This window comes from Podarcis bocagei, assembly GCF_964188305.1.
Source record: "Podarcis bocagei genome assembly, chromosome: 12".
NCBI lineage: Eukaryota > Metazoa > Chordata > Lepidosauria > Squamata > Lacertidae > Podarcis > Podarcis bocagei.
In genome coordinates, this window is record NC_138137.1 from 16677696 (window position 1) to 16699654 (window position 21959).

Consider the following 21959-nt stretch of genomic DNA (forward strand, 5'->3'; position numbering starts at 1 on the left):
AGGGAAAAAAGTGCCACTACGGTGGATGCGCTGGTTGTGAATGTGATCCATGCGGGATGCGCACGCGTGGGTTGTGATTCGGCACTTCTGCGCATGCGCAAACTGCGATTTAGCACTTCTGTGCATGTGCGACCTCCAAAACCTGGAAGTAACCCGTTCCGGTACTTCCGGGTTTCGGAGCGTCCATAACCTGAAAAAACGCAACCTGAAGCATCTGTAACCCGAGGTATGACTGTATTCCCTTAGCTCAGGGGTTGGCAACCTAAGGCCCATGGGCCACAAGCAGCCCACGGGGGTTGTTTAACTGGCCCATGAGCTGCCCCTGAACCAAGCTGCCTGCTTGGCGAGTCCCCGTGCCCTGTGCTAAACCAGTGCGGCGCGGGGACTCGCTACTGCGGTGCCAGTGCCAAAAATAGAATCTGTGCAGACGTAGATGCCGGAAATGGCGGGCGCCTGCACTCACACACACCTGCGATCTGGCCCACGGAGTGAACTCCACTGGAGTGAACCAGCCCAGGCGAGGTCAACCTTGCCAACCCCTGCCTTAGCTAATTCTTCCTCTCTGTTTGGGAGGCAAATGCTGCATGAAATACGGCTGAACAAAAAAATATGAGTACCCATTGGCCAGTACCTGTGTAGTCACCAATGACAAGCTGCTTTCCCACCTATATCATTAAAAAAGAAATCCACCAGTGAACACCTTATCTGCAATATATAATGCACAGGCAGTTCATTTCCACTGCAGTGTTAGAAATTAGCCAGATGCCAGGCACATTTTGCACCTGGCTTAAGACCACTTTTGACCAAGTGAAGATTCCTGGGTGCTGGGATGGCCCCTGACATCTCCGCCATCTGAAAGTGCATGCCTAGAGATCATTGGATCTGGACTGTTTTCACACACTAATGCCACATCCTGTAGAATTATATCAGTTATATTTTATCTGTAAAATTAAAATGGATTTCTGGAACCAAATTGCTTTTTCTGTGCAGCCTGATCAGGAGCAGTCACCATTAAGAAAAAGAGCTTGGAATTGGCCAATATATATGTGGACTGTCCCTGGATCAAGTGACTTTTCTTCAAGTTCTCAAAGCTCTTAACCTAGCTCAAGGGTGTCATCTGAACAAAGACAGATGTCTAATCAATCAGTTTGACATTTGAAAAACAAGACTTTAGAGCCGTCTTGTCCCCAAAATGGCAACCAGACATTCCGTTTTGGTGATTGTAACTTTGGTTTTGAGAGGGTGGCGCTGTGGACTAAACTACTGAGCCTAGGGCTTGCCGATCGGAAGGTCGGCGGTTCGAATCCCTGTGATGGGGTGAGCTCCCTTTGCTCGGTCCCAGTTCCTGCCAACCTAGCAGATCAAAAGCATGCCAGTGCAAGTAGATAAATAGGTATCACTGTGGCAGGAAGGTAAATGGTATTTCCGTGCACTGCTCTGGTTTCACCAGAAGCGGCTTAGTCATGCTGGCCGCATGACCCAGAAAAACTGTCTGCGGACAAATGTCGGCTCCCTCGGCCAGTAAAGCAAGATGAGCACCGCAACCCCAGAGTCGTTAATGACTGGACTTAACTGTCAGGGGTCCTTTACCTTTACCTTTTAACTTGGTTTAAGGAGCCATTTGGCGCCTAGCTGATATATATGAGTTTCAGACACTGCTATAACACAACAGTAAAACTTTTCTTTCCTTTTCTTTCTCCAGCTGCAGGAGATGTGAGGAATCAAATCTTTTGATGTAATCAACTGACTGGGTGTGGGTTGGCCAGCTGAAACTAATAAGCCCAGTGAATTGTGAAATAATTGGTTGGTCAGGTTGAGGATTATGATTCCATGTCAGCTTTGAAGCCGCAGGGTGCTTCTAGGTCTAAGAATGCCTTTTCAGTTTGCAGCGGTGGTTCTGAAACTACGTATTTCTCACCAGCTCTACCAGATGCTAATGGCCTCGTCTATCAGGTCTTGGTTGCAACGGTCTGGCAAGAGTGTTGGTGACTCTCCAAGGTCTCATGCTTGGAGGTCTTCCCCGCCATCTTCTACCTTTATCCTTTTAATCGAACATGCCAGGGTTTAAACATGGGACCTTCTAACTTACAAAGGATACGCTCTAACCTTCAGTGGAGCTATGATGCCTCAAACTGCAACAAATTACCCTGGGGCTGGTTTTTGAAAGAATTGAAGATCAGTGATTCCTCGCAGGATTGGGACACTGGGAACACATTATTCCCATGCACTTGGTGCCAAGTTGGCTGCACTTGGGAGCTTCTGATCAGGTGTTGCCAAGTTCATTCCTGAATGAAGCAGATCCCAGTGGCACTTGCATTCAGTTCTAAATTTAAAAGACTTCAGTGAACAACTGGTAGTCCTCCTTAAGGATCCTGGCTTCTTCTTCTTTTTTGAAACTGTTTCTTTACCTGTCACACACACCTGATGTCATATGATGTCATCTGTTTGGGACAGGTGGGTGTGGCTTGTGGGAAATGGCTGGGCCTCATGTGGCCCAGAGGGTAGAGCTTCCCCACTACACCATGTTGGCTTCTCAGTGGTTTTGTTTCTGTGTTTATTGTTTGCTCAGCCGCTTTATAAAATGTTTATATGCATTTTATTGCGACACACAGCACTCTGACTTTAGCTTCTTTAAATTCAGTGGATGCGCATAAGCCTGTTCATGCATTTATTTATTGCAAATAGCCTTGGGGACCATGTGTCTATGGATATGAATGCTTTTCCTTCGTAACATTGCAGATTTGCTGGTGTCTGGCAGTGATTCTTGCTGAGGGCTGAGGGTTGCTAAAGTGAAGGGTGAACCATGAAGGTCTGGGGAGGAGGGGGGAAACCAACATGACTTTAGTATAGAACTCTGCTGACTGAGGATAGTTTAAGTTAATCTATATCATATTCACAATGACAGTTGACTGTCACTGCCAATGCAAGTGCCAAAAGTTTCAGTAGTTCACCCTGAAAGTGCACTTTCCTAGCAGTTTGTGTATTAAAATCAAATTAATGGGTCTTAGGCTGTATGTGTATTTAATATGCAGTAAATCAGTTAAGGTGGTGTTTTCCGACGCGAGGCAAACTTTATATGAAGTCATCAGCACAAAGTTTTCTGCAAGCTGCTGTATTAATAAAGATTAAAGGGATAGCTCATTGAACAGCACGGGTCCTGTGGACTTCTGTCCTGGAGTATGTCTCTGTTTATGCATATCTAAAGACCAAAGTTCAGTAAGAAGGAATGTACACAGGTTGGTAGTCTGTGGTGGTTAGTAGAGAGTGCAATCTTCTGCTTCTCCTATACTGTGGATCATATGTACATGACAATGTTTGCAAACTGGTTCTGTTTGCACTAAGGGCAACTCCCTATTTATGTGGGGGTTGCATTCACGTCAGTGGGATGTGCATAAAACCATCCTGCTCCACGCTGCCCCCTTGCAGGACCGGAAACAGTGTTCGCATGCTGATCGCATGCAAATGAGGAGTTTTATATGGGAGAACTAACCTATTTTATAGGCCCAGTTCCTTTGCAATGCTAAACTGTGGTTTAGTGCTACATGGACAAGCCTCAAACAGTCCAAAGAAAGTTGTTGGGCTTGCGTACTCACTTCAACTCTTATTGCTGAATTGAATTAAACTTTAAAACAATCTCTGCCTAGCATTGTACATGAATTGGGCATCTTGCTTTAAAACAAGCTCTGGTGAGTTTCGTGCCAAGCCACACCATGCGCTATGAAGTAGGTTTATCAAACTACCCAGAGTTTGTCTTAAGCCAGGATCCCTGGTTCGTGTGGTGCACAAAGCACTTCAGCAGAAGTCCTTCTTCCGACCACAGAGAGGAGAGGGTCATGGTGCTTTCCTCAAGCTAATTGAGGCTCATCCTCATGGTGCTAAGCATCACTTGCCAACATGATCCTTGTGCCCATAGCAGAGGCGTGTGAACTTGGCCCTGTCAGATCCAGAGCCAAATCTGTCTCCCATATACTGAGTCACACTGCCCAGGCTTATCAAATTAATGGTACTGTTCTGTTGATCTTGGAGAGTATATTGTCTGTCTGTTTTAGGTGTGTATGGGGCCTAGTGGCTGGAGGGTACATAATCCCCATGTGGGGTTATTTTATGGGGATTACATGCCCACCACCAACAATAATACTACTCAACTTGGTTCCTATCAGGTTTGCTAAACTAAGGGCTACCGGACTTCATTTTGCTCTCTGACTTATCAAGGGACCCATGAACTCTGATCAGAGCTACAAATCAATCCTAAGTGTGCATGCACACGAAAGCTTATACCAAGAACTAACTTAGTTGGTCTTTAAGGTGCTACAGGAAGGAATTTACTTTGAGATAGTTTGCTTAGTGCTGATAAAGGTGTTATATCTCCTGTTAACTTCTGTAAGCAGATACAGTCAGCTATCAATCTGTTTGGGCCAGCTGATATTCTCATAATGCCAAACATTATGATCAGTAAGTTCCAGCAAGCTTTGGACTCCCCCAAAGGAGGAGATAGAAAGCTTCCATTTTCCATTTAGTCCTATCAGGAAACTGCAGTTTATTCCAAACTTTAAAGGTGATTGCTTTCAACAGACTTGGATCAAATGCATGCTTCCAGATCCTGGTTTGTTAACTAAACCTCAGTTGGAATAAACCATGTTTCGATGTAAGGACTGCAATTTATTAAGAACAAAAATAGGGAGCTTTGAATTTTGTGTGCGTAGGAGAAGGAGAAGGAGGAGAATGCCTGAGCTCAGTGCTCATAGCGGCTCATTCTTGCAAAGCCGAGCTACGCTGCTGCGACATGCCCATTTCTTAGCAATAAGCTGCTGAAGGATTTTATTATTAAAATAAGCTCTAGGAGAGTTTTACATTACTAAGGCAGCCAGAACCAAATGCCCCATTTATTAATTTATTTACGCATTTCTGTAAACCAAGTTTATCTCTCTGGGACCGATTGCAGTATGCATGTTTCTCCACACCCCCAGCAAAGTCTGGTTTGCAAGATAATGCGCAAGCATGGAAAATGTATTTGGGCCTGTTATTTGAACTGCAATGAAGAAAGGGCACGAACCTTATATGATAATAGTGTTCAAAATTCATGCTGGCTGCGTTTGGGGTTGGTTTGTTCTCCGGATTAAGAAGCTTAATTGAAGGGGATATGGACACTACGCGAAGACGACAGCAGTTGAATCCAGATGTGAAAATATGGCAAAAGTGAGTGGGAAAGAGGCTGAGGAACGTTCTAATTAGGGTTACAGTAGCTGTTTTGCTCAGCTTGGCACCTCCAGCTGACATCAAGCTAATGGGCCCCTGATCATTGTGACCATCTGCTTCTCCCTTTCATTTGTACTCAGATTTCTCACTCAAATTGGTGATGGAGGGACCTGGGCTTGCAGTGGTGTAGCCCCACTTCATGGGTTAGAAGCCACTGTTCATTGTTTCAGTGAGTTTTGTGCTGGCTAGCCTAATTACTGAGACTTCTATAGGAATAACCTTTGAGGTTCCTGAGCAAAGATTCAAGCTGCCTCAGTAACTTCCCAGTCGAAAGTTGAGTTGTAAGCCAGCTAACTAATTCTGGGAAACTATGAAACAGCTGGTGCCACCACTAGGAAGGAGCCGTAGCCAGGGCAGCATGTTCCATTTCCACTGCCTGAGGTTTAATTTCATTGCTTATATATTTGCCACCCTTTGGGAAGAAGGGCAGGAAAGAGATTTAATAAATAAAATAATAATTGCTTTAGCTGGAATGCCAAGAGATTAAAATACCTTTAGAAGCAAGATTTCCTTAATGAGTAAGCCCATTTATGGTATCAGGATTTTCATTACAGGTCTGTATTTTTAAACTGTCAAGAAAAAGGCTGACTTGGTTTTATTTGCCAATTAATTTTGAATTTCTAACATTGAGTTCCTGGCATTTTGCCTTAGTCTACAAATGTTTGTGTGCAAGCAGCCTCCTTGAAATCTGCGCTTCTTTTGGAGTTTTGGTTTGAATTGCCTGCTTCTTCACAGTTTCAAGAATAAATGACTACATTGTGTTTTCCATGGGGCTGTCTTTACTCAGGGTTTGGAAATTGAGGGGATACATAAGACCTGTTATCCACCAGTAGCACTGTCTTCTAAGTTTAACTCACCATTTTGGTTCTTTCATAGAAAGAAAGCTCTTTTATAGTCTGGACTCAGCAAACCTTGCCCTTCTCTGTCTGAACTCATCCATCCTTCAATATCTGCCTCAGTCACATTAAGTTCTAAAGTGAAAGGCATAAAGTAACTTGAGCAGGATTTGGCTATTATTGGGGACAATATAGGGGGATAATGTAATACTTTTCAGCTGGAATACTGTGTCCAATTCTGGGCACCACAATTTAAGAAGGACAAGCTGGAATGAGTGCATAGGAGGGCAACAAAGATACTGCATTTTTCGCTCTATAGGACGCACTTTCCCCCCTCCAAAAATGAAGGGGAAATGTGTGTGCGTCCTATGGAGCGAATGCCGGCTTTCGCTGAAGCCTGGAGAGTGAGAGGAGTTCCCGCCGGGCTCCCAAGGCTTGCGGATAGCAGCCTGTTCTGGGGGCTGGGGAAGCTCGGGCTTCCCCCGCCTCAGCCCCGCATCTGGGAAAAAATAATAATTTCCCCCCCTTTATTCCCCCCAAAAAACTAGGTGCGCCCTATGGGCTGGTGTGCCCTATAGGGCGAAAAATACGGTAATCAGGGGTCTGGAAACCAAGCCTTATGAGGAGCGGTTGAAGGAGCTGGATATGTTTAGCCTAGAACAGAAGAGACTGAGAGGGGATATGATAGCCACCTTCAAATATCTCATGGGCTGCCACATGGTAGAGGGAACAAGCTTGTTTTCTCCTGCTCTGGAGGGTAGGACTTGAACCAGTGGCTTCATGTTACAAGAAAGGAGATTCTGGCGAAACACATGGAAAAACTTTTTGACAGTAAGAACTGTTTGACAGTGGAACAGTCTTCCTTGGGAGGTTGTGAACTCTCCTTCTTTGGAGGTTTTTAAGCAGAGGTTGGATGACCATCTGTCATGGAGATTCCTGCATTCCTCATGGCCTCTCCAAACCCTGTGATTCTCTGTATTGCTTGCATTCTTTTGAAAAGCCATATTCTTAGTCCACTTCTAAGCGTTACAGCAAAAATGTAAATGCGGAACAAATGTGTACAGTAGTCCACTTCTATCTTGATATGCAGTACATAGTTGCATATTAAAAATGAAAACTTTTTCGGGCGCTGCATAGGAAATTAGATTACATGCATCTGTTTATTTCCCTCTCTGTTAACAGGTATTTCATGCTGGATTTTGATACTGGAATCCTACAATATTTTGTGAACGAACAAAGTAAAAACCAGAAGCCACGAGGGCTGTTATCCTTAGCTGGAGCAGTAGTTTCCCTCAGCGATGAAGCCCCTCACATGTTGGTGGTATACTCTGCTAATGGAGAAATGTATAAACTCAGAGGTATGGTTATTTGTCACCACTGCTGTTTTTGGTGTGTGTGTGTGTGCCCCCAGTAAGTCCGCAGCTCACACTGGGTTTACATTCCGGGGATTTCTCTTAAAGCCAAAATCGCATATAGTCAAGCCAAAATTGCATATAGTCAAAGCACATTGGGTTCAGTGTTGGGTGGGATTGCCAACGTCTTTTTTTCCTGGACATCCAACCCCTTCCTAATGAAAGAAAAAACCCCTTTTGCCAACTGCGTAAAGCTGAATGCACAGAAGTTAAATGTGTGTTAGTTGCGGGCTTATTGTGCTCTTTGAACTTGCCTTTCCTACATCTGTTGCATTTCCCCAGCTTCTCTTTGTTTAATAGTGACAAGCTTTTAATTGGTTTGGAGAAGGTAATGCTTTTGTGTTCGAAACGTTGAAATGACTACCTTAAGGCAGTAGACTCAGCCAGGCAATGTGGTTCACCTAAGAGCCAGTTTATAAAAAGTGAAGCTTACTCTCTGAAATAAATAGTCTACTGATGGTTGCCTTGTTTCCCAAGGCCAAACTGAGGAAGTCCTGAATATAGCTGGGATGGAAGAATCCGCCCTCTTCTTCCTCCCCCTGCCCCCAGCATAGGAGAGTGAGCATAAAATGAGCTGTGATGGATTAGACCAAAGGCCTAGCTAATCCAACATCCTGTTTTCCACAACAAGGGTCAATAAGATGTCTCTGGGAAACCCACAAAGAAGACCTAAGCTCTTTCCACTGTTATCCATACCCCTCTTCTTAGGAAAGAATTTCTAATTGATATTCAGTAATGGAATGTTTCAGTGCTGAAATAAAACAAGATCTGAATTCCTTTAGGATTATCTTAATGGGAACTTGCCCATATTTCTCCTCCTGTAAAAAGAGGTCCTAAGGTCAGTACAAGGTGATATGTGCTGGTTGTATGTGTGGCTGCTTTGAACGGTGCTTTGCAGAACCAAGGCAAAACTGAAAGATGTTGGTTTTATTTTCCACTTGAAGCAGAATGTCCCAAAATCTCAAAAGTGCAAAGTGCACATTTCCTTATCCAACTAAAATTTTAATAGGCACTGCATAATACCTGTTCTATGAAAAGATTGTGCTGACTTACGTTGCCTTGATTCTGAACTGGAATGCTGGCATTCAATAGATTAATCTTAGATTGCCTTATTTAAAGTGCAATTCTAAGCACCTTTACTCAGAATGTAATCCCATTGTATTCGGTTGAGCTTACCCCTTAACAAAGTCTGTAAAGAATTGCAGGCCCCTATTAGAATAACGCAGGTGGCGCTGTGGTCTAAACCACTGAGTCTAGGGCTTGCCGATCGGAAGGTCAGCGGTTTGAATCCCCGTGACGGGGTGAGCTCCCATTGCTCATCCCCAGCTCCTGCCCACCTAGCAGTTCAAAAGCATGTCAAAGTGCAAGTGGATAAATAGGTACCACTCCAGCGGGAAGGTAAATGGCGTTTCTGTGCACTGCTCTGGTTTCGCCAGGAGCGGCTTAGTGATGCTGGCCACATGACCCGGAAAAACTGTCTGCGGACAAACGTCGGCTCCCTCGGCCAGTAAAGCGCTGCAGCCCCAGAATCGTTCGTAACTGGACTTAACTGTCAGGGGTCCTTTACCTTTACCTTTATTAGAATAAAGTCTTTCAGGACTGAGAAAAAGGGTACACCCCCCAAAAGTCTGTTGATTTTAACAAAGGGACCAGTTCAGGCGATTATCAGAATTGTGTGACATTTCATTTCTCCATGGGGGAACCCCCCCCCATTCCCAGTGTATATTGCTTGATAAACAATAGTTTAAGTTGTGGTTCACAGGAAAGTAACAAACCTTAAAATATTGTGTCAGGTGTATGCGGAAATGCATCAAGTTAAAAATGAAGATAGAAAAGTCAATTACTGTATCAATCTCAATAACTAGGTTGTTTCTATAGGGAGAGTTTGAGATTAAAGGGACAGTACATAGCAGGAAAATTGGTGGGTTTTAAAATGAGAATAAACTACACATTTATTTATTTTTCTGTATGTGTTTTCTTTTTCCAGCCGGGGATGCAAAGGAGAGGCAGTACTGGGTGACTCAGCTCCGATCCTGTGCCAAGTATCACACGGAAAATAATTTGAAGGTAAATAATTATAGGGCAGGAAATTGCATTCTTGCATGCCATTTGGAGTAAGTGAAGGTCGTGCCTGGAAATATTAAACTAGTAAAAAAAAACCCACAACAGTTGGTAGAGCCCTTCCGTTATTCTCCCACTTTCAAAGTCTCTATAGTTGTCTCTATACAACCTGCCTGCCAGATTTTTAGCCAACAGCAAAATGTTTAGGACTGCTTACTGTTAAAACAGAAAGAAAGTGGTAGGTAGAAAGCAATTGGATGTCTCTGTGTGTTATTTTGAAGGGAATGTGTGTGTTATTTTGAGGAATACTGCTTGGGAAGTACGTATTGATTAGAATCATGATAATTGTTATTTTGAAAAGTCTGCTAAATGGATGGACAAGAAAGTTACGTTGCATCTAAAATTTGCTGAAGGATGAACCCCCCCCCCATGTTTTGTTTTGTTTTTGCTGCTTGTAGCTGCACTTTGATTATCAGATGTTTGAGGAAATGCTGGTCCAACAGAACATATCTGATATCTCTTTTAAGTCAGAATGGAATGTGGGGAAGAGCTGTGTGGCGTAGGGAGTGGCTCAGGTGAAGATTGGTTAGGGAGAGTATAGGAGAATGATTTACTTGGCTTTCCAGCTGAAGCAGGGGGATCAAGCCATGTGAGGAAGGCTACAGGTGAGTTGGCAGTGGCTGGCAACTTTTCTGACGTTGCATAGTTGTTGCTGCTGTGACTGGAGAGCGCGTGGCTGGGATTTCAGAAAGGTGCGAGAAAAGTTCCATGAGGAGTGCCGGTCATCACAATGACATGACTATTTGCAAGGAAGGAAGAGGTGTGGGTTGACTTGAGCTCCTCTAGGTGGCAAGGAAAAACACACAATAGGGAGTTAATAGAAAGCAATATTTGAAATGCAAGAGGGTGAACCCAAGAGAGAGAGAGAGGTGAATAACTGAGGAGGGAGTTTACTGTTGATTTTCTGCGAGTATTAAAAAGAACTTGTTTCCTTTTCACTACATGTAAGATTATAGGAATTCTATAAACTACCTTGAGACGCTGAGAGCTCAAATACCCCCGGTAGCGCTTTGCCATTGGTCGGGCAAGGCAGTGAGGGGTTTAGGATAGCGCTCTGGTAGCCAAGGGGCCAAGCCAAAAAATGTGTTGCATCCTGAGAGAAGGACTTTGTTCCTCTAGTGACACCGTGATTTCACCCGTATGCCTGGAATCTCAAGCCATAGGTTCTGAAATAAAAGGAAGGGCACAGATCGTTCAGTGTGATGTTTGAGTGAGATCTTTATGACCGTAACCAACTGCCAATAGCTGTTTCCAAGGTCTTCTAATTGCAGGTGGTAGAAAAAGAAATGGCTTTTCTAAACCACACAAAATAACCACTGTAAAAAAAATTATTGGGCTGTAAAGAAAATGCCCTAGTCTTTAGACTAGGTAGCAATTTTGCCCAGTCTCATAGCCACGGCATTCCTCGTCTTTATAGAAAATGTACTAAGTAAAGGGGTGCTAGGTCAGCGGTTATGTTTAATGTCTTATCTAACATGCAAAAAGACTATTATTAATAGAAGTGAAGTCAGTACAAACCATTTATTCAAAAGCTGCTACAGTCAGCCTGTCATTTTGACCATGAGTCAGAGTAATCACCTACTACAACTTTAATAATTCTGAGGCACATCTGAGGCAATGTCCAATAAATCCTTGCTTTACTCCTTGTGCAAAAACAAAAACAAAAAAATGGCAGTATTCCCCTCCCTCTCTTTCTATATATTTTAAGTGAAACGCTTTGTGTTCTGAACAATAGCGAGTGAATTCCACCAGGTTTTCTATCAGGTTTTGTAGCTTATCCCTTTCTCGTCCAGAAAATGTTTGGACACCAGGCTTGATTGTTAAGGGTCTGTATAAATGGGACGTGGGTGGCGCTGTGGGTTAAACCACAGAGCCTAGGACTTGCCGATCAGAAGGTCGCGGTTCGAATCCCCGCGACAGGGTGAGCTCCCGTTGCTCGGTCCCTGCTCCTGCCCACCTAGCAGTTCGAAAGCACGTCAAAGTGCAAGTAGATAAATAGGTACCACTCCGGCGGGAAGGTAAACGACGTTTCCGTGTGCTGCTCTGGTTTGCCAGAAGCGGCTTAGTCATGCTGGCCACATGACCCGGAAGCTGTACGCCAGCTCCCTTGGCCAATAAAGCGAGATGAGCACCGCAACCCCAGAGTTGGTCACGACTGGACCTAATGGTCAGGGGTCCCTTTACTTTTACCTTTATAAATGGAGGAGAAATTTTACATGTCTTAAACTCATTGTTAATATTTGCTTACCTTTATTCCCCCGTGATTTAAAATGTAACTTATAGATGTGTGACCTTCTTTATCTTGTATGACTCCAGCATCAATCAGCTACAGTCAATATGGCCAGTGATGAGGGCTGATGGAAGTTGGAGTCAGACATCTGAAAGGCCATGAATCCCCCTCTCAGTTCTTCGTATTCTCATGTAAATGCTAAGACAATTAATATTATTTTCTCTTTGACCTCTTTCTTTCTTTCTTTCTTTCTTTCTTTCTTTCTTCCCACTGTTTTCTCATGGCTGTGTGTCTCATTGTTTTGAAGTTAAGTCTTTCCCCCGGACTGAAATATACTTCCTTTTTTTGACTTTGGGTTCTTGTCTTCCCATTCTATTTTAAACTGTTTATGCAATCACATATTACCATCAAAGCAGAGATCTTTCTTTTTATCTTCCCAGACAGTAGCTACATATTGTCGTTTTCAGTTGTCAAGTATTGCTTACATTTCATTATTTTCTTCGTGTCTTTTATCTTGTCCCAGTGGGTTATTCTCATACTCTTTTTAGTTTGTCTTCTATATTTCCACGGTAAGCCTCTTTGGTCTATTTTGCTTCCTGCGTTTCACCTCCTCTTTGTTTGCAGATATGATAGGTTTTTTTCTCCTCATGCTTATGATTTCTCTGAGCTGGTTGCCTTTTCCTCTTTCACATTCAATTTAAGGCTCTGTTTCTTCATTCTCTAGCTCCTGCTGATCTTTCATTGAAAAATATTTTCATTGAAAGATATTTTATTCATTCTCGATATTCTCCGTCTCTGCATTTTTTTAGTTCTTTGCTGCTTGTTAAACCACATATTTCTTCCCCTCATTGTATCTTTGCACACTTTTCTCTAAATGGGCCTTTTTGTGTGAAATTCTTTTTGCAGCTGGCTGAGTTTGATTCTTTGTAAAGAAACACCTAAATCCAGCTCCTGAAAAATAATTTATTTCTCTTTAGTCTCTCTCCCACAGTTCTTTCCCCCCCGTTTTCCTTTTCCCTTTTGCTATTTTGTTGTTTTTGTTGAATTGGGCAGGACTTGTAGTATTTAGTGTGTGTTTTTAGGTGCTTCATACATATCATGCACATGGCCCAGAGGCTCAGTGTTCATTACAGAGTCCTTGTATTTGGAATTGCTTATCTCTAAGGCTGCTATAGGAGTGATATGCCAGAGAGCCCACCAGTTGGATTTGCAAAGATAGATGGGCCTGGTTTATAGCCAGAGTTATCCCTGGATGGGTTCCACCTAATCTGTCTGGCCCTTATGGTGAAACAAATATATTCCCATTCTGGGTTTCCCTTCGTTGGAGGAAATCAACCCACAATTGGCTCCTTGAAGTCTTGGTTATATAGTGATTATAGGATTTTATTTCTAGACTGCCTTCATCTGACAATTGTAGGGTGGCGTACTGTTGGAAGTTGGGGTACAACTCAGCTTGCAGGGTTAAGACCAGGCACCCCCAACCTCCGGCCCTCCAGATGTTTTGGACTACCATTCCCATCATCCCTGACCACTGGTCCTGTTAGCTAGGGATCATGGGAGTTGTAGGCCGAAACATCTGGAGGGCCGCAGGTTGGGGGTGCCTGGTTAAGACTGATAAAGTAAGCTCCCTGCCCCTATTTATTTCTATGCTGACTTCTGTCTGTTTGATGTTTAGAGTGGTAAGTCTTAGGTAGCATTATGCGTACAACTACCAGCTCCTCACACACAGTCTCCAGACCTTGAGGCAAGAGGTGCTGATGGTTCTATCTTCTGAGAACAAAAGTGCTCGTGTGGCTTCTATGTTTCTCCAGCTAGATGTGGGGGGGAGGAGTTCTAAAGTCCTGGTTTACTGTCAACATGATTCCTGTATTTGCAGGGGGTTAGACTAGGTCAGGGTTCCCCAAACTTGGGTCTCCAGCAGTTTTTGAGCTACAGTTCCCATCAGCCCTGACCACTGATCTTGCTAGCTAGGGATGATGGGAGTTGTAGTCCGAAAGCAGATGGGGACCCAAGTTTGAGAAACCCTGGACTAGGTAACTCTCACAGTCCCTTCCAACTCTATGATTCTGAGAATGTGCTTCTTTTTAGTAAACATAAGCTTTTTAAAATTTTCTACCAAGTCTCAGTCTGAATACCTTTCAGCTAAAGGCGTGCTCCGAGCAAGGATTCATTTAACTAAAATTAACATCTGTTGCAGCGTACAAACCCTGTATGCCAACACACACACAATAGTATATAATATATTTAAAAGCCGTGAGGTGTGAAAGTGTGGTTTTGGGGAGGCTTGGGCAGCCCTTTTTGGGAGCCACCAACCACAGCCAAATAAAGCGTGAGGAATGGCTTGGCCCCTTGGCCTCAACTTGCTCTAGGGATGAGATGAGGGGATGAGACCTCTTTACTGCATTTGTCTCTTCTCTTTTTCCCACCCTGTGTTTGGCTTTCTCCTTCTTGTGCACAATCCCTGCTTCCCTAGCAAACAAAGGGCATATCAAGTGTTTCCTCCACATTTCACTGTCCAGAGCCTGGTTAAGTAAGTGAAATTTCTTGCACAAAATAGGTGATAGATTTGTTTGTGCTCCTGAAGCAGAGTTTGGCCTTGGGGTAGGTAGATGTATCTGTCCTGAATATTTCAGGTCATTCGCCACTCTCCTCAGTATTTAGAAGGTCCTTTTGACAGCTGAAGGGGGGGGGGGGAGAGCCTTGTTTGCTGTCACTGCTACAGGGCTGCTTACAAAGGCAATCTGTATTGCATTCAGGCTCTGTGATTTAAGTACTGCTTGAACACTAATAATCTCTCCTCCAGCTTCAGTTGTCAGAGCTCCTCATGAACAAAAGATGTGTGCTGCCAAAGTCTGTAGGAGAAAGCAAATGAGAGCATCAATATTAATAGACAAATAGCTGCACATGGTATATTTTAGTGTAGCAGCTAACCTTTGGAGTTGTGCCATGACAGTTTGCAAATCACTGTAAGGATAAAAATCATTTGCACCAACTGCAACTTGGATGCTACTAATCGGTCTATGGATGCGGCCAGAGCCCTGTCTAGTCTATTGTTCATGGGTGAATTTTGCTTGTTGGAAGACTCAAGATGCAGGCAGTGTATTTGGGCAAGTCCGACATAATAATATGTGTGCTCAACCTTCACCTGTGAAGCTTAGTTGCATCAAGCAGAGAGGGTTTGACCTCCTCTGTCTAGGGTAAGGTGAACATCTCCTTGTAAGGGGGGTGGGTAGTTCTAGCTGCCTTGCTGTTTAACATTTACATGAAAACTCTGAGTGAGAGATCATTCACAGGTATAGGGTGAGGACCAGCAATATGCAGCTGACACAAAATTCTTCTTTTCTCAACCTCCTCTCCTTCATCTAATGAAGGCAAGGCAAGGGAAGTTCTGAATTGGTTCCTGGGTGTGGGCATGGTCAGGATTAGGGTCAATAAACTGAAACTGAAGGTAGGCAAGGTGGAGGTTCACTTTGGTGGGAAGTTCATCTGCTTAGGTGAGTGGTGTTCACCTTTCTCTGAATGGGGTTGCTGTCCCTTGAAGGATTGGGTTTCCAGACTGGGGCTGCTTCTTGATCCAGTTTCATCACTGAAGATGCAGGTTGCCTTGGTGTTGTGGACTGCCTTCTACCAGCTATGTCAGCTGCAACCCAGTTTACACAGCCATAGCCTAGCATTGACTGTCCGTGCACAGGCAATTTCCAGATTATAATCTGCTGAACATCCGTTGAACAGCAGTGTTTGCACTGTCTACAAACATCTTGTCTAGTCTGGTAAAAAGGAGGCTGAGAGGAGATATGATAGGCATCTGCAAATATCTAAATGGCTGTCACATGGAAGATGAAGCAAGCTTGTTTTCTCCTGCTCAGGAGGCTAGAACCCAAACCAGTGAAATCAAATTTCAAGAAAGGAGATTCCCAACTAAACTTTCTGACAGTAAGAGCTGTTCAACTGTGGAATGGATTCCCTTGGAAGGTGGTGGATTTTCCTTCCTTGGAAGTTTTAAAGCAGAGGTTGGATGGCCAGCTGTGATGTATGATTTAGCTGAGATTTCCTCAGGATCGCTTCTGACTCTACAATTCTATGATCTCCTCACTAATTGAGAGAGTTCCTTATGCTGTCATGTTATGCTTTTAACTTCTTGATTCTTCCAGAGTACTCCAACCTCACGAATGAAAAGCTTGTCTTTGTTGCCTCCTGGAACATCCAACTCCACATCATCTTCGAGTTCTCAGAAAAGCCTGAATCAAGTTGGGCCACCAGTTGTTACCATCACACATCACAAATCACCTGCAGCAGCCCGAAGAGCCAAGAACCAGTGTCCTGGCCAGCTCAATGAAGTCAGAGAGGTAGGGGACAGATGGAGCTTTCTTGTTGATGCAAAGCATGACACAAGTGGGTTTTCCAGTTCTAAAAATTCAGATATTTAACTTGAATAAGTTCTTGTGGTTTAAGATAAATACTAATTTTACCTTTTATCAGTGCAACATTGTGTGTGTGTGTGTGTTTGTGTGAATAAAATAAATGGATGATTAGCTGACTCAAAATAATGTACTTTAGTTCTGCTTGGGGAATTGGCTTAAATGAATCTTAGCAGGAAACCTGTACATTCTGTCTCTTTCTCTTGTCTTCACAGAAGCAAGTCCTCTTCATTCTGTGATTAGCATGCTACCTATTTTGCAGAGAAAGTTTTCTGTACTTAGTTCAGGTTTGGAGAGCTGCTGTTGTGAATTCAGAGTTTGAGGGGAAGCTTATGTGTGTGTGGACCAGCCAGTTCCATCAGAGGGATGAAAATGGACCTGTACAGCTAGAGACTCCCTTCTCCTAGTTGGTGCAAAAATGCCTTTCTTTTGTAAAAGCATCAAGAAAAGAGGATGAAACAGGGCGTTCTTGTTTGGGTGCAGTTAGCTGCTCATACATACATTGCATGGACTCTCCCTGTCTTTGCAGTGTAAAGAGTTCACTTCAGCCATAGGAAGCTGAAGTGGTACCGTCCAAATGTTTTGGATTGCAACTCGTATCAGCCTCAACCAATATGGCTAATGGTTGGGGATGGTGGAAGTTGGAAGTCCATCAGTATCTGGAAAGCAACTGCACTGGCTTCTCTTGGCAAGCCATCTCCTGCTGCATGAAGTTCTAAGAAAAATGACTCTACTGCTTAATAGTCTTGGTCCACAAGTGGGCCACAATCCATCTTTTCAAACTGCTTCTTTGCTGCAGGTAGAAGCTGCGATATCCCTGCAATCCTAAGGGTGCAACTCTACCAGGGCTTGTCTCTTGTGTGCAATCTTTCTGGATAAAAACGCTTGCCAGGAATTGAGTTGCACAAGCAGGAGGCCATGATAACAGGGGTGCAGGTGGTGTCTCCTTGCTTGCAGCAGTGGGAAGATGAAAGGACTGTATTGGGGAGGAGGCTTCTAAGGGATTATTTATGAACCTGTGCATTTACAATCAAGATATTCTGGGAGGTCAAGCTTTGTGGGCAAAAAGAGCTTTCCCCTTAACGAACCTGCTGCAATCGAACTTCTACTCTTTTCGTGGCTGAAAGCTGCCACTATCTGCTGATGGCTCTGCACTAGGGGTTTTAACAGCTTTGATCAAGACGGAGTACATAAGGAAAGTGGGAGCTTTAATAAAAGCTGTCTTCTAAATGAGGGAGATGCTAGTGCCGTAGCTTCAGATGAATAGAGATCTCTGAAAGCTTTAGTGCTTTTTACTTGGCACAGGTGCGCTACTAAGACGGAACCACTCTCTGTGTACCCTGTTTTCTGTGATGGATTTTGTTCCATTCAGCACTGATGGATAATACGAGGAGTAAGTAACAGTGGTACTACGGGGATGTGTGGAGAGAGGAATTGTATGCCAGATCTGCTTCCTCTGAGAGATAAATCTAGCAGGGTAAAATAACTAGTAATACTTGGTAATAATTTCCTGTCATGCATGGTGGTTATTTGAATTTTATTACATGCAGTGGACATATGCTCCAGAATTGGTTTTACGCAGGGATAAAATGTCACTAAGCTTAAGGCATAGCTTTTTAAGGGGTCTTGATGAAACAATGAAAATGTTACTGCCTTTTTTTATGCTGCATAGCCAATGTGGTATTATTCAGATGTTATGGACTACAGTTCCCATAATTCCTGACCAACACCACCCAGGGGACTTCCCCTTGGCTATCACTATTTCATAGGGATGCCAGTAAGAGAATTTAGCACCTGCTGGTATCAGTGATAATCATTTTTATGTATGTAGAGCGGGTGGTGCTGTTGTCTAAACCACTGAGCCTTTTGGGTTTGCTGATTGGAAAGTTGGTGGTTTGAATCTGCACGATGGGGTGAGCTCCTGTTGCTCTGTCCCAGCTTCTGCCAACCTAGCAGTTCGAAAGCACACCAGTGCAAGTAGATAAATAGGTACCACTGTGGTGGGAAGATAAACAGCGTTTCCATGCACTCTGGTTTCCGTCGCGGTGTCCCGTTGTGCCAGAAGCAGTTTGGTCTTGCTGGCCACATGACCCGGAAAGCTGTCTGTGGACAAACGCCAGCTCCCTCAGCCAGTAAAGTGAGATGAGTGCCGCAACCCCATAGTTGCCTTTGACTGGACTTAACTGTCCAGGGGTCATTTACCTTTACCTTACCTTATACCTTCAGATTTTCAATTTTGCACCCAGCATTTATTGGTTGTTGATTACAAAAAGATTAGGGATTTAACACCAAAATTATTAAATACATGAGGGTAGGCATGATCAGAGAAAGCTCTGAATGAATCCTTTCTGGTGGCATGTAGGGTTGAGTTATATAGGATTGGATACTTCCCAAGGTTGTGTGAGTGTGTGTGTGAGAGAGAGAGCGCTACACAATCTTTAAACTTTACATTTCAGAAGATGAATCTTTGCCCTTCTTTGCTACATGCTAAGAGAGTAAGCTTCAATATTGGGCGAAGGGCTGAACGGGAGGAACATGTAGCTCAGCCATATGCTTGCCTGTGGCAGAAAAATGTGTACATTTTAACCAAGCTGCTTCACTGACTTCTCAAACTTGTATTGGGAGAACATTGGAAGCTGGTTGCGTCAGTCCAATTCTAATCTTGTCAAACATTTTGCCATATTCATGCTAAATGCGATCTATTTTCTGAAGGAGGGTGTGGGAGAGCACCAAAAGCTTTTTGCTAATGGAATTGTGGTAAAGAAAGTCGGAGGATTGCTATAAAAGACAGAACACTTGTGAGGTTATTGATCAATAACTTAAAATATCTTTAGAAGAGCATAAATAGAGCTTTTGAGACAAATCTGGAACAATAATGTAGCACATTGTAGATTCAGGGTTGGTACAAAACGTACTAAAGATCAGACATTGTGGGTCTTATTTCCATAGATCCTGGCTCCTATTGCTGTTCTACCAAACAATTATTCCAACCAAAGTAATAATAACCTGCAATTGTGGAAAATATTCTAGTAAGAAGTAACTCACTTTGAACTCCCTAGGCCACAACCCTAAGTTCCTTTTAAGTGTGGAAAAACCTCAATTTGAACTGGAAAGCTTTCAGAGAAGCAAAGGGCACAATTGGCACTTGATTACATGAAGAGCTGGTCCCTGCTGTATTGAAAGAGGCCATGCTGTATCCATTCCTGAAGGAACCATCTCTAGATCTGGTGTTTTTGAACTAGATATCAACCAGTCACAAATACCGTATTCTTAGGTTGTGGAGAGGGTCAAGGTAGGGCAACTGCAAACTTTATTGAATGGTACTGATTATTTTTTAAACCCGTTCCAATCTTGGTTCGGGCCTGTGATTTCCTACTTCACTGGCTCCGTGGGGTAGGTTTTGGGGCACTGTGTTACATCTGAAGATGTACAGACAGTGTACAGTTCGTTGGGGTTTTCTGTTATTTAGACTCGCTATCATATTAATAAGGGATGCGGGTGGCGCTGTGGGTTAAACCACAGAGCCTAGGGCTTGCCGATCGGAAGGTCGGCAGTTCAAATCCCCGTGACGGGGTGAGCTCCTGTTGTTCAGTCCCAGCTCCTGCCCACCCAGCAGTTCGAAAGCACATCAAAGTGCAAGTAGATAAATAGGTACCGCTCTGGCGGGAAGGTAAACGGCGTTTCCGTGCCCTGCTCTGGTTCGCCAGAAGTGGCTTAGTCATGCTGGCCACATGACCCGGAAGCTGTATGCTGGCTCCCTTGGCCTGTAAAGTGAGATGAGCGCCGCAACCCCAGAGTCGTCCGCGACTGGACCTAACGGTCAGAGGTCCCTTTACCTATCATATTAATGGCATTTGCCATTAATATGTGAATCGCCCTGATATTTACAGGTAAAAGGTGGTATGCAAATTTTAATAATAATAATGTGATTTCTGTATTAACAGACTAGCTTTCAGCTACTGACAGACTTACTGAAAATAAAGTTTTAATTGGTGAGTGAAGATAGTGTATAGAATGATACACCCTTACGAGATACCTGAATAACATTTGGTATGCACATTCAGGACAAAATTCTACATTTCAGGTTAGAATGCTAGTTTTTGAGGGGAAAAGAAAAGGTACTAAATATATTGTAATGCCATGTCCCTTTGGTATTTATTTGGTAGAATTAAAGTTGGTATTACATTATGGATTGGAGCAGGATCTTTTTTTCCAGCTGTACTGTGCAACAGAGAAGTCAGCAAGCAGTGATAATAGTAACCTGTTGACAAATTGGCTGCACATATGAATGTTTAAATATGTACATATACTTGCAGATCATGAGCCAGGTGGAGGGACAGCAGAAAAGCCTTGTGCAAGCCATTGAATCCCTCCCAGGGTCTGGTCCTCTTTCTGCCTTGGATCAAGACCTGCTGCTTTTAAAAGCTACCTCTGCTGCCACCCTCAGCTGCCTTGGAGAATGCCTGCATATGCTACAACACAGCATACAGCAAGCGAGCCAACACAGTAACAGGACATTGTCTTCAGGTGAGCAATGCTAACCTTCTCGACTCCTCTCTGGGAGTTACCAATAGTATCGTAATGCCCCCTTTCTTAAAAAGAAGACTCACCTCTCAACAGAACACACGAGTCATTTACCCAAAGTGTAAAATAAAGGGAGCACCTGTGAAATTTCTTCACAGTTCTGGGTTCTTACATTACTCCTAAGTCAAACCATGGCTTTGCACAAATGTGAACTCCCAGAGTGAAGATTCTAGCTGCTTCGCTTCTCCCCAACTTTGCTGAGCTAACCCATGTTCACCAAATCTGGACTTGTGGTCTAGCTCTCCCGGTCAACGCATGAGTGGCAAACCATGGGGCAGGCCTTAGTTACAGCTGATGGTTAGTCTGGAGAGAGCTAAATCACGAACCCAGGTTTGGCTGTGCTGCTAAGCCAAATTATGGCACAGCGTCAAAAAGACTGGGGAGCTGCAAAGCAGCTGGGATCTCATTTCCAGAAACTTGCATGCTTGTGTGTTCTTGAAATGAGCCAGTTGAGCTTTGATGTTGGGTTTCAAACTGGAATGTTTGTGGATAAGACTTGCAACACAGGCCAGTAAGCAGCCAGGAAAGTCATACTAGTTTCTTTGCCAGTGCTTTGTGAAAGCATAGCCTTAATCTTGCATTCCAAGTACAGATACTGAAGATTAGGTTGCCACACTGCCAAATTGTCATAATCCATTGGCTGATGCAAATTTAGCTTAGCTTGTTTTGTTTATGCACTGTGACAATATAATAATGCAAACTGTAGTCACATTTTGTTTCTGTTTTTTAAAATAGGAATGCCCTTTGGTCCTATTAAGCCCATGCAGGTCATACAAAGGTATTTTAAGTTCTGAAACTGTTAGCAGTTAATTTCTAGACAGTCTTTTATTTGAGCTACAGTTTCAGAACATCCTCAAAATCCACTAAATTCCACAAACTTAGCATTGCAAGTGCAAGTATATAAAACAGCTAACACTTTGCATTCTAACACTCTCGTCATTATCATTGAATGTTGTTCAGTACCTAACCTTTTGGATCTATAACTAGCCATAAATTATCAAGTGTCAAATCTACTTGGGTGAATTCCCCCTAGGTTAAGTTAATTATGAACATCTTCTTAAGATCGACAATTATTCAGGCAAAAGTATACCAGTTTAGGCTT

At 43.4% G+C, this 21959-nt stretch overlaps 1 protein-coding gene across 5 annotated transcripts in view; it reads left to right on the top strand.

Annotated features, from left to right (window-relative positions):
* The window catches only part of OSBPL10 (oxysterol binding protein like 10), a 77817-nt gene that overhangs the window by 12957 nt on the left and 42901 nt on the right, over positions 1-21959 (top strand). For 4 of the 5 annotated variants that reach the window (XM_081164529.1, XM_081164525.1, XM_081164526.1 and 1 more), the window contains exons 2-5: positions 7275-7450; positions 9492-9571; positions 16007-16201; positions 20590-20800. In XM_081164529.1, the coding sequence (XP_081020655.1) occupies positions 7275-7450; positions 9492-9571; positions 16007-16201; positions 20590-20800 (662 nt within the window). The remainder of the gene's footprint in view (positions 1-7274; positions 7451-9491; positions 9572-16006; positions 16202-20589; positions 20801-21959) is intronic. The other variant, XM_081164528.1, reaches the window with a different exon arrangement.